The sequence below is a fragment of the Pelobates fuscus genome, chromosome 1, assembly GCF_036172605.1.
Source record: "Pelobates fuscus isolate aPelFus1 chromosome 1, aPelFus1.pri, whole genome shotgun sequence".
NCBI classification, from domain to species: Eukaryota; Metazoa; Chordata; class Amphibia; order Anura; family Pelobatidae; genus Pelobates; species Pelobates fuscus.
The window spans coordinates 377,490,516-377,503,811 of NC_086317.1; the positions used below are offsets into that span (position 1 = coordinate 377,490,516).

Sequence of the window (13,296 nt, forward strand, 5' to 3'; positions counted from 1 at the left end):
TTAAAGCATGCAGCAAACTCCTGTGTGGGATTAAAGTTCAATTAAATAAACGCTCCAAACACTAACTATTATAGCTTGCTGTAGTGGTTATGGTGCTCTAGTGCAACACCCCCATTGTATGCTGTCAAACCATTTTTAGAACTGTGTGAGTTCTTACCTGTGGTCCATTGGGCACCACTCCCCTCTTCCATGACTTCCTATGGTTAGCTATGCAATGCAGATCTTGCTCATTGGCTTAGAGCATCAGCTGAGTGCTCTCAACCAATGTGCTATGCCACGCACTACTGAGCTTAGAGCATCTGGCTCTTAATAGCAAATAGTGGAGGCTGGATGTGGTGTACAGCAGAGTCCAGGTAAGAAGTCAAACCTTTGAAAAAACTTCAATTTCTTACAATTAACGGTTGCCAGGGTCAGGGTCGGCCTTAGGTGATCAGACACCCTGCGCGAGCCCAACATATGGCACACCCCCCCTTCAGCAAAACCCCTGCCACTTCTACAATAGCCCTGTCCCGCCTACTACAAAACCCTTCCACAAAACCCCTGCCTCCCTTTCTACAAAAACCCTGCCCTCCTTTTTAAAAAAACACCTGCCCCATCTACAAAACCCCTGCTCTCCCTTTAATACAACCCCCGCCCACCCTTCTACAAAGTTTTTTCTCCCACTTTAACAAAACACATGCTATCATTATACATAGATATATATATATATATATATATATATATCAACTATACAGCAATGTACACATATCACTAAAAACCTTCCCCTTCCACCAAAACCACTGCCACCCTCTACAAAAGCCCTGTACTCATTCTACATAAACCTCTGCTCCCCTTCAACTAAACCTCTGCCCCCCCTTATACTAAACCTCTGCCCCCCCTTATACTAAACCTCTGCCCCCCCTTATACTAAACCTCTGCCCCCCCTTATACTAAACCCCTGCCCCCCTTATACTAAACCCCTGCCCCCCTTATACTAAACCCCTGCCCCCCTTATACTAAACCCCTGCCCCCCTTATACTAAACCCCTGCCCCCCTTATACTAAACCCCTGCCCCCCTTATACTAAACCCCTGCCCCCCTTATACTAAACCCCTGCCCCCCTTATACTAAACCCCTGCCCCCCTTATACTAAACCCCTGCCCCCCTTATACTAAACCCCTGCCCCCCTTATACTAGAAAATGCCAGAAACTTTAATCATAAACAAAAGTGTGTGTATATATATATATATATATATATATCTCTTTCATTTTAATTTTTTTTTTCTTCTTCTTAAGGAACTTTCCCCATAGATTTAACGAAAACTCGTCTCCAGGTGCAGGGTCAGACTAATGATGTAAAATACAAAGAAATCCGCTACAGAGGAATGCTCCATGCACTTTCAAGAATATGTAGGGAGGAGGGATTGAAAGCACTATACTCTGGGTAAGTACAGCACAGAATTAAAGATGGTATATAAGTTTGGGGGGTGGGGAGGGGTCTGGCACTTCCATCATAAATCAAATGTTGGTGTGTGTGTGTGTGTGTGTGTGTGTAGTGCGTAAAGTGAATGCAGTGTGTGTAGTGCGTAAAGTGAATGCAGTGTGTGTAGTGCGTAAAGTGAATGCAGTGTGTAGTGCGTAAAGTGAATGCAGTGTGTGTAGTGCGTAAAGTGAATGCAGTGTGTGTAGTGCGTAAAGTGAATGCAGTGTGTGTAGTGCGTAAAGTGAATGCAGTGTGTGTAGTGCGTAAAGTGAATGCAGTGTGTGTAGTGCGTAAAGTGAATGCAGTGTGTGTAGTGCGTAAAGTGAATGCAGTGTGTGTAGTGCGTAAAGTGAATGCAGTGTGTAGTGCGTAAAGTGAATGCAGTGTGTAGTGCGTAAAGTGAATGCAGTGTGTGTGTAGTGCGTAAAGTGAATGCAGTGTGTGTGTAGTGCGTAAAGTGAATGCAGTGTGTGTGTAGTGCGTAAAGTGAATGCAGTGTGTGTGTAGTGCGTAAAGTGAATGCAGTGTGTGTGTGTAGTGCGTAAAGTGAATGCAGTGTGTGTGTAGTGCGTAAAGTGAATGCAGTGTGTAGTGCGTAAAGTGAATGCAGTGTGTGTAGTGCGTAAAGTGAATGCAGTGTGTGTAGTGCGTAAAGTGAATGCAGTGTGTGTGTGTTTCTGAAGGGATGTAATTTGTGTCCATTTAAATGTAGTACTCATTGGCAAAAGACAAAACAAAGCACAAAGCAAGATTTGCTGAGCATGCTAGCAAATGTATACCCTGCCTGGAATCTGATTGAAACTATGCTGCTCTTATCTCTTTGAATTTTCAGAAAATATCTAATCTTCGCACTTGTTACCAATTTTATTTTTAATATTTATAAGTTTTTTGGGGTTTTTTTTTGTCCACCCTCCCTGCTTGTTACCTGGCCAGGGAGGGGGGATATGACCGTCCCTGGTGGTCCAGTGGCATGTACTGAGCAGTGGGGGGGCCCGCAGCAAGCTGTTACTTACCTTTCCAGCAGCTCCCCTGTGTAAATTTTGCGGTCTGCGTGCCGCATAGAGCGTTGCCATGGTAACCCGTGGCAACGCTTTGCGGCTGCGGGACTCGCGAGATTTGACATGGGAGCTGCTGGGAAGGTAAGTCACAGCTTGCTGTCGCCCCCCCCCCAGGACCGCCGGGCTTGTAATGGACCTGGCGATCCTGGTATGTATTATCGGTAATATCGTTATCTATATTGGCCGATACCGATATTGCCGAAAATACCAAATATCGGCCGATAATATCGGTAAATCCGATAATCGGTCAATCCCTAATCTTCACCCCCAGCATTGCCTGTCTGCCAGCATGGATTAAGACTTCTGGGTTGGCTTTTTCTATTTTATGCAAGTGGTGAATTTCAAATTTAAAGGAACACTCCAGGGGGAAAATACAATTTTCTATCAAACTATAGGTGTCTTATTAACCCCTTAAGGACCGGCCTGTTTTTGCGATGTTTGTACGTTAAGGACCAGAGCAGTTTTAACACTTTTGTGGTGTATATATGGTGAAATTTTTTTAAAAAAAACATGTTTTTGGACTTTTACTTGAAAAATCTTTTACTTATCTACAAAAGCTAATGAAAAAAACTGCTAAATTGATTCAAAATTTTGTCCCGAGTTTAAAAACACCCAGTGTTTACATGCTTTATTGCTTTTTTTTTGCAAGTTATAGGCCTATAAATACAAGTAGGAAATTGCTGTTTCAATATATATATATATTTTAAATGTATCAATAGTGACATTGTACCACCGTTATCTGTCATAAATTCCCGAAACACACCTAAGATGTACCTATTTTTTTAAAGTAGACAACCCAGGGTATTCAAAATGGGGTATGTCCAGTCTTTTTTAGTAGCCACCTAGTCACAAACACTGGCCAAAGTTAGCATTTATATTTGTTTGTGTGTTAAAAATGCAAAAAACGCTAACTTTGGCCAGTGTTTGTGACTAGGTGGCTACTAAAAAAGGCTGAACATACCCCATTTGCAATACCTTGGGTTGTCTTCTTTTGCAAATGGTATGCCATCATGGGGCTAATTCTCATTCCTTGGCTACCATACGCTCTCAAAGGCAACCTAACCAATCTGACAAATTTCAATAAAAAAAAAAAAGTAAAATCAAGCCTTATATTTGACCCTGTAACTTTCACAAACACTATAAAACATCTACATGTGGGGTACTGTTATACTCAAGAGACTTCGCTGAACACAAATATGAGTGTATCAGAACAGTAAAATATATCACAGCAATAATATCCTCAGTGAAAGAGCTGTTTGTTTGTGAAAAATGCAAAAAACTTCACTTTCACTGACAATATCATCGCTGTGATATGTTTTACTGTTTTGAAACACTTATATTTGTGTTCAGCGAAGTCTCCCGAGTAAAACAGTACCCCCATGTACAGGATTTAGCGTGTCATAGAAAGTTACAGGGTTCAACACAGTGCTAGCAAATTAAATTATCTGGACTTTCGGCCTGGGTTGGCAGGCAGGTCCCTCGAATTGCAATCATTAAAATTACTTAATTAGGTAAAAATATTACATAAATATGCACGTATAATTTTAATATGTATACATATTTATATATTTGACGTCTACGTGTATATTTATGAAATTATTTATGTAATTATGTATGTGGACATATGTATATTTCGTATTATTTTTATTTATTTATACATAGATATATATATCATTACATTCTAAGTGTATTTTGATATATATATATATATATATATATATATATATCAAAATACTGTTAGAATAAAATTGCATATATATATATATAATTTTTTTCTAATAAAAATTATTTTATTTTTTGTTTGTTTTTATTAACATATTATTTGTATTTTATAATAATATATATACCATATATATAGTTATTATATATTCGTGTGTAATTTAAATATAAGTGTATTTTTATATTAATATACGTATATATAAATATAAAAATACACTTAGTATGACTATATATATATATATATGTATATATAGATATAATACGTGTGTGTATGTATGTGTGTGTGTATATATATATATATATATATATATATATATATATATATATATATATATTTTTTTTTTTTTTTTTAACTTTATTTTATGATTTTACACTTGCAGGGAGACTGCCTGTCAGCACAGACAGTCCCCCTGCAGGCAGTTACACAGACACCTATTGCGGTCATGTGATCGAGTGATCACATGGCCGTGGGGTCCTGATCTGCCGAGGGGGGACTGCCCGGGCAGACAGGCAGTCCCCCTGGACCGGGAGGAGAGCTGATCGCCGCCGTGGGACCGACGGCGATCAGGTAAGTTGCCCAAAACCGTTATGACGGTTCAGGACCGTCAGCGGTCCAAACGCACGTTTTACCGCTGACGGTCCTGAACCGTCAGCGGTCCTTAAGGGGTTAATAGCCGATATTAAAATTGGATAACTTGGACTCGGGAAATGCTTAAAATGACAATTAAGACCATATATGTCTAGTTCCGGGAGCGGAGCACTGTTTCTCCTAAATCAGTCTGTTCTTTCTCTTTCCCGGAACTTATCTGTTATATGTACATGACATTCATCCCTATGTCTTATCTGTACTCCCTTCCTACTACTGTTCTATGAGTATTTGCACGTAAGAACTTACGTTTTAATGTACAAAAACACAACTGACAAAGCCACTGATCCAAGCAGCCGCATGTCACTAAGGCTCCGAGCCGACGAACGCCCATATAGCCGCATAATTGGGTTTCTAACACCCCAAACTACCGGCAAAGTACCCCAAGCCCTGACTCACCGGCCATGGGGAAGAAAAACAAGCTGCGATCCGAAAAACCGCATATGGGCATGAATATCGGTGACAGGCCCGGAGTGGAGGGTAGCCCAAGATGGCCGACGGCTCAGATGCAGATACAGACATCTCTGAGGATTTTTCCCTGGGAATGACAGAGAGGAGCACAGTGGAGCGGCAGACTACCAAACTCTCCACCTCTCCACCTCCACCTTACTGGACTCTGCTCCAGTAACGACTACAATCATGAGGGAGCTCCTCGCGGAACTCAGACAGAACCTCCAGGCCGACATGGCCCAACTCCAACAAGAGGTACGAGGTCTAACAAACCGCATGGTGGCCATAGAAAGCGATGTCTGTGAAAATACCCAGCATACAGCCCAACTTCAGCGGGCTGTGCAGGAATTGCAGGCACATCAAGCTAGAACTGATCAGAAGCTAGCGGCAGCGGAGGACCAGAGGCGCAGTCTCATCCTCAAAATAAGAGGTATATCAGAGGAGACCTCAGAGACTGAGACACCACACCTGCTGTGGTGACTCCTCGCAGCGCTGCTGCCACCCAAGCAGGCAAAACAGGTTGGCATAGAGGGGATGTTCCGCCTGCCAAAATCGGTGAAAGCACCGAGCTCGGCACCAAGGGACTTACTGGTGAGATTCCAGAGCAGCAAGGATAGATCAGCGGTCATGGGAGCGGTCCGGAACCATTTGCCTTACGCCTTTGAAGGACTGCAGCTCTTGTTCTATAGGGACTTATCAGCATATACAATGGCATGGAGAAGATCGCTACAAGCCTTCACATCCCTGCTCCGAGCCAAAGGCATCTCATACAGATGGAAATCACAACACATGGTGGAGGTCCAACATTGGCACCATAGCACACCCTGTCCGAGATTCACGGGAAGCGAACGACCTGCTGCCTAGCTTGGAACTACCGAAGGATGCTCTGAAAACAGTCCAACCACTGTCCCAGCAACCCACACATGGAATCTGGACACCGTGCACCCTTTTGCACCCAGGGGGACAAAGCCGGATGCCTATGTGACGGTCACTACCTGAATGGCCGTGGACAATCTGCAGAAACCGGTTGATCCCGAACTGTCAGGTCTGGTGACCACACCAACAGATGACGTTTAAAAGCGCTAATTGACTTTTTTTTTTTAATGTGTTAATTTATGTTCCTCTCTCGGTTATACTTTACCTCTATTTCCTCACCCACAGGCTACCACCATAGGCCCAATTCGCACCCCCAGAGCACCTCCACCCAGAAGGGTATTCCACCACACGTGAGACAACCACTGGCCCTCATAAACCCCTACGGGACTTAAGCTAACTGTGACACATGAGTACACCTCTAAAATTCAATCTGTGCTGTCCGTCTACAGGTCATAACGTTGGAACCAAACACATGTATTAGGAGACCTACCAATGATACTGCTTATCAATGATCCTTTCCCTCCGCACAGAAACAAAAATAATTTATAATAACTGTTAACACCATGCTGAAGACTAGGCAGATAGGCAAGCCAGATGTTAACATAGCTCTCACTGCTTGGCCCCTGCAGGGCATCGGCTGAACAGACTGTTAAAATCCGGGACCATATTCAAGCTGCAATCTTGACACGATCCCACTGGACAGGCATTATAGTACCTAACTTGCTGGCGGTGACTAACTGAGCTGCCTATAGCCTGCAATAACACATGATGCAAGTAGTTGGTCCAGTAAAGTAACTAAATAAGCATATATATATATATATATATATATGTATATGTATATGTATATGTATATGTATATGTATATGTATATGTGTAGAAATTGTAGCCGTATTAGTCCAGTGATGTAGATGTAAAAAATAGATAAAATTCGTATCTTGTAATACCTTTTTTATTGGACTAACAGAATTTTTTAGTGACAAGCTTTCGGGATAACCTCCCTTTCTCAAGTCTGAAGCATTTCTGAGCAAGACGACACATAGAATTCAAAGTTGAGTTGTGATATAGGGGTTAAAGCGACATGAGTGTAGATAAGACACAGGTTTGGTAGAAAATAGACACCATCTTTGTAGAGGGTCATAAATATCTTTCTGAAGAGCAGAGTGAGGGGGGAGAGAGGGAAAAGAAAAACAAACAAACAAGCAGACAGTGCAGAGGATGGTACACTTTATACATGCACCACACATAAATGTGTATATGTGAACGCATAAACACATGTACATATACATAAACACATATACATACATGCACATGAACTCATATACACAAATATAAGTGCACATAAATATATATATATAAAAGCATACATGCATATGAGTATGGGAAAGCATAGGTTAACACATAGTACTTGGTATACAGATAGAATAAACATATAGGAATGCATTTTAAAGTGTTGGTACATATGACAGAATAGTAAGATAATGCTGGGAGAGTGTTCATGTAAAGTGTTGGTAGTGGGACAGGAATCCCAAATCAATATTTAGTCCTCTATTCTTGCTGTTAAACCATTTAATCATTCTGGCTTCAAAGGCTTTTCTTTCCTGGGTATTTTTAAAAACCCCCTTCAGTACTTTGATTTTTAGGTCCTTCAGTGAGTGGCCAGGCTGGGTAAAGTGGTGTCCCACAGGAGTGCAGTATGATTCTTCTTTGTGGTGTTTAATAGAGTGTCTGTGCATATTCATTCTGCCATTTAATGGCTGGGTGGTTTCCCCAATGTAGCATCCTAGGTGGCATTTTATGCATTGAATCATGTATACCACATTGCTGGATGTGCAGGAGTATGAACCTTTAATGCTGTGGGTTTTATTGTTGTGTGTGGCTATGTTGTCTGTGCATATGTGCTGACACAGTTTGCAGCGAGGTTTTTTGCATTGACTGGTCCCATTTTCTTCATTCTTACCATCAGTGGGCAGCTTCCTGTTGATTAATTTTTGTTGGAGGTTTGGTGGTTGTCTGAAGGCCAAAATGGGTGTTTCAGGGAAAATGTTTGTACTCTGTACTGTAGCAGGTGCGTGCGTGGCGTTTTTACAGCAGAGTTGATTTGTTTGGTAATAATCTTTGGTTTGTAGCCTTTCTGTCTCATAGATTGGGAGAGTACATTTAGATGGGAATTACGGTCACTAGGATCAGAGCATATGCGATGGTACCTAGTGGCTTGGCTGTAGATGATGCCCTGTTTAGTGTGGGAGGGGTGGAAGCTGGAGCTGTGTAGGTAACTGCACCTGTCTGTGGGTTTTCTGTAAACCGAGGTGTGGATTGTGCCATTGTTACATGTCACAGTGGTGTCCAGAAAATTCACAGATCTAGTGGAATATTCCATTTTTAGTTTGATTGATGGATGGAATGTGTTGAAAGAGTCATGGAACTGTATCAGTTTTTCTTCACTTTCAGTCCAAATTATGAAGATATCATCGATATAGCGATAATATTTGTATGGTTTGGTGTGTTGAATTTCTAGGAATCTCTGTTCAAGATCTGCCATAAACAGATTAGCATATTGGGGTGCCATCTTAGTGCCCATAGCAGTGCCCATGGTTTGTAGGTAACCTCATTGTTAAAACTGAAGTAGTTATGTGTGAGGATAAATAGTGCCAGTTCTGTGATAATTCGGGGGCTGTATTTTTGGTTGTTGACATGAGAGAGAAAATGGAAGCAAGCATTGATGCCATCTGTATGTGGAATGTTGCTGTATAGAGATTCCACATCCATGGTTACAAGGATTGTGTTAGCAGGGAGATTGGTGATTTGGCTGAGTTTGTTGAGGAAGTCGGTTGTGTCTTTTATGAAGCTGTTAGTGTTGGTGACTAGAGGTTTTAGTGTATTTTCTACCAGTCCTGAGACCTGTTCTGTGAGAGTTCCCATTCCTGTAATTATGGGTCTTCCAGGATTACCTGCTTTGTGGATTTTGGGAAGCATATAGAAAGTGCCCATGCAGGGACTAGTTGGTATGAGTGATTGCAGTTCCTGGTGTAAGTTCTCAGGGAAGGATTTAATGAGCTCCCTAAGTTGTGATGTATATTCCTTGGTGGGGTCTTCATTTAGTTTTCTATAGTATTTGTCATCTGACAATTGCCTGTCCCCCTCTTTTATGTAGTCCTGGGTGTTCATTATCACTACTGCTCCTCCCTTGTCTGCTGGTTTGATGGTGATAGCATGATTATTTTTCAGGTAATTTATAGCTATTTGTTCCTGTACTGAGAGATTATGAAACATTTTCTTTTGGTTTTGCTTGGTTGTCAAGGATACTGTTCTTAGACGGAAACTTTCAATGTAACTGTCCAGTTTGGCATTTCGTCCTGGTGCTGGAGTGAAATTTGTGGTTTTTTTCCTGTTGTAATCCATTGTGGTTTCAGTGCTCTCTTTGTCATGGAAGTATTCCTTAAGTCGCATCCTTCTGAAAAATTCTTCCACGTCAGAGTAGAGCCCAATGTCATCAAGTTTTGTGCTAGGGCAAAATGATAATCCTTTGGAGAGAACTGATGCTTCTGGGTCAGATAGTTTGTAATCTGAAATGTTAACAATACCAGATTTCTCTTGTGTATATGAGTTCATGTGCATGTATGTATATGTGTTTATGTATATGTACATGTGTTTATGCGTTCACATATACACATTTATGTGTGGTGCATGTATAAAGTGTACCATCCTCTGCACTGTCTGCTTGTTTGTTTTTCTTTTCCCTCTCTCCCCCCTCACTCTGCTCTTCAGAAAGATATTTATGACCCTCTACAAAGATGGTGTCTATTTTCTACCAAACCTGTGTCTTATCTACACTCATGTCGCTTTAACCCCTATATCACAACTCAACTTTGAATTCTATGTGTCGTCTTGCTCAGAAATGCTTCAGACTTGAGAAAGGGAGGTTATCCCGAAAGCTTGTCACTAAAAAATTCTGTTAGTCCAATAAAAAAGGATACGAATTTTATCTTTTTATATATATATATATATATATATATATATATATATATATATATATATATATATATATATATATATATATATATATATATATATATATATATATATATATATATATATATATATATATATATATATATATATATTATACAATGTTACCCAGCACGCACACTCAAAACTATGAAAAATGCCGGGTGCATAAAAAGCCATAGCCAAAAACTACTATAATGTGTAATAAATTAGGGCTTGCACTCACGGTCTGTAGATAAGTAAAATACTTCTTGTTTATTTCAATTCAATAAAACATGGTTGCTGCCATCAACGTTTCAGCCACTCCTGTGGCTTTCATCAGGATCAATTCAGCATACTGAATTTTTTGTATGCTGAATTGATCCTGATGAAAGCCACAGGAGTGGCTGAAACGTTGATGGCAGCAACCATGTTTTATTGATTTGAAATAAACAAGAAGTATTTTACTTATCTACAGACCGTGAGTGCAAGCCCTCATTTATTACAATATATATATATAGCCCAGCAAGCTACATTATGCCGCTGATTTTAATGCTATGCTTGTAGACAACGCGATAATATTTTCAGCCAATTAGGCAATGTTTAAACGTCTCTAGTAAATACTATATATGTTGGAACCATAGCATGTTTAGCGTAACAAGCAGGATGACCCTACCGTGTCCCACACCCTAGACAAGCAAAACTAGTCTGTACTCAGTAGGGTTACAAACTTTAACATGTTACTAGCCTGTTTTATCTTTTAGAATAGCTTGTTTCTGAAGTAAAATATAAAAATGTGCCGATACTCTTATGCCATGAATGTTCATCTAATGTGTTATATTTTCTCTTACCAAACTAAAAATGTGCTGTATACTCATATGCCACGTTGTGACTGCTATTGTGGCTGAACAAGCCTATTGTTATATCATGCACAACAAAAATAAAGAATTAAAAAAAAAACAAAAAAAAAACACAACTGACAAAATAAAGGTTGGCGGCTTATTTTAATAACCAACACAAGTCTGGTGTCTAATTCACACTTCTCCAAGTGCACTTGAAAGCAACTTGGGTTCCCCCAAATATAACAAAGATCAAATTGGATCTATATCACTTCCCAATGCAGTTCATTGAGAAGTCTTTGCATGGCAAGTGTTCTGGGCATTTATCTGCTTCTTAAGTTTAGCACCACTGAGCTCAACAACCAGAAAGTAACATGTCCTGTTGCCTGATTGACAGCAGTATGGATATGACAAGGTAAATTTAAATTGAATTTCTACTGAAATCTGTTTTGAAGTTTGAATTCTGCTAAAGATGCTTGATAGCTCATACCCTGTTGTTTATTTACCTTTCATATGTTATTGCCAGTTCAGTGCTTTCACAAGCGTCAGACATGAGTTACTGTGCTTGTGCTGACGTTAAATTGATTCCTTCCGGTATACTGTACATATTGTTATTTTCTGTTTCTTTGCACTGCATAGTGATTTACTATGTATACTGCTACATCGAGACTATGGTGGAACAAACTGGGATTTTGCATGTGCTACAAAATAATCCACAGACAAGCCTAAAATTAGTTTTATCTAGATAATTTGCCTGTATGATACCAAGGTTTCTTACTCAATATTTATAGCTTTTAATGCATTGCAAAGTTGTTGGTGCATCGATCACCCACCCAGCTGTGCAAATAGTATAAAACTGCAGAACCTTAAAACAAACTCAAGATTGTCAAAAAAAATACTACAGAACTTTGTAAAGTCAAGAGCCATCAGGCATCCACAATCAAGGGTTTTTGGTTGCTTGTGATAATTTTGACAAAGTTGTTTGTTTGTAGTGTCAAAATGCCAAATACGGCTTGCCTTTCTCTTTCCAGGAAAGTGCGACAAGCCATGGACGTCGGCTTTGGCAAGAGCTTAACATAATCCAGTTAATTAAAAGGGAACTGTGCTATGTGTAAACAGATAACCCCTGCAGTTTTCTCATATACTAAATATCACTGGGTCAACAAACAAAAGAAGTCCATTAACAAATTGGCCACTGATGACCAGTTATAAGAGCTTAACCCTCACCATGCAGGGCAAACATGTCTACCTACAAATTGAACAATTTCACCTTTATCTCAAAACACAGATGTTTGGTGGTATGAGTGAGGTTTGTTGGGTTAATATGAAGGAATCTGCTTGCCTCCCTGGTATAGGATTCATAAGAACAGCTTTACTTAAACCCAGTTTTAAATGCTGCACACAAGGTATCTCAGTTGAGAAAGTTCAAATATTTGGGTACATTTGATACATTGTTGCTGTCAGTAGTGGGAAAAGTGTCGTTAATGACGGAAGACTAAATGGTGTAAAAACAAAAAGTGTTATTTATTACTGGACTTTCTAAAGAGCCAACATATTCCGCAGCGCTGTACAATTGTGAAAAACACAAATTAAATACAAAAGGTCGGGGCCTTAAATAGACTGATAAAAAAGGGCAAGCGGTGGAGGGGAGGCAGGGGGAGTGAAGATGGCAAAACAGAATTTGCTTTCAATTGTATACAACAAACTAATATCATCCAAAATAGTAATAACGTGGAGTACAAAATATTACAGTAGTAAACTATAGGTAAAAATGGTAGCATTGCTATAGTAAATGAATGTCGTAAGAAAGGTGAAATAAATCCAGTGGAGTGTCTTCTGAATCTCACTCTGTACTTTAAAGTTGCAGTGTAGAAATAGAGTGGCTTTATTGCAGATGGATTGTGGAATTGGGCAGGGGAAGCAGTGGTGAACCTTTTTTAATCTTTGTATTGTGTAGGTCACTGGACTAGCTGTGCTTTCCAAAATGTTACAAATATTTTTTAAATAGATTTCCTGTCATTTGTGTATTTTTGTTTTTACAGGATTGCGCCAGCAATGCTTCGCCAGGCTTCTTATGGCACCATTAAAATTGGAACCTACCAGAGCTTAAAGAGATTATTTGTTGATCGTCCAGAAGGTGAGTAGTGACTTCAAAAAGCAAGTACCTCTAGAGTTTTTGCAGTAATGGTATTTGTTGTGTAAGAAATATTGAAACCAGTTCCTACTGACCATTTGCAGATTGGTGCCACTGCATGTGTACAGT

The 13,296-nt window shown here is 39.9% G+C and overlaps 1 protein-coding gene across 1 annotated transcript in view; it reads left to right on the forward strand.

Moving 5' to 3' along the window:
* Positions 1 to 13,296, forward strand: part of SLC25A30 (solute carrier family 25 member 30) — a 49,879-nt gene that overhangs the window by 22,324 nt on the left and 14,259 nt on the right. Inside the window, exons 3-4 of the mRNA XM_063444712.1 lie at positions 1,275 to 1,422; positions 13,076 to 13,170. Of these exons, the coding sequence (XP_063300782.1) occupies positions 1,275 to 1,422; positions 13,076 to 13,170 (243 nt within the window). The remainder of the gene's footprint in view (positions 1 to 1,274; positions 1,423 to 13,075; positions 13,171 to 13,296) is intronic.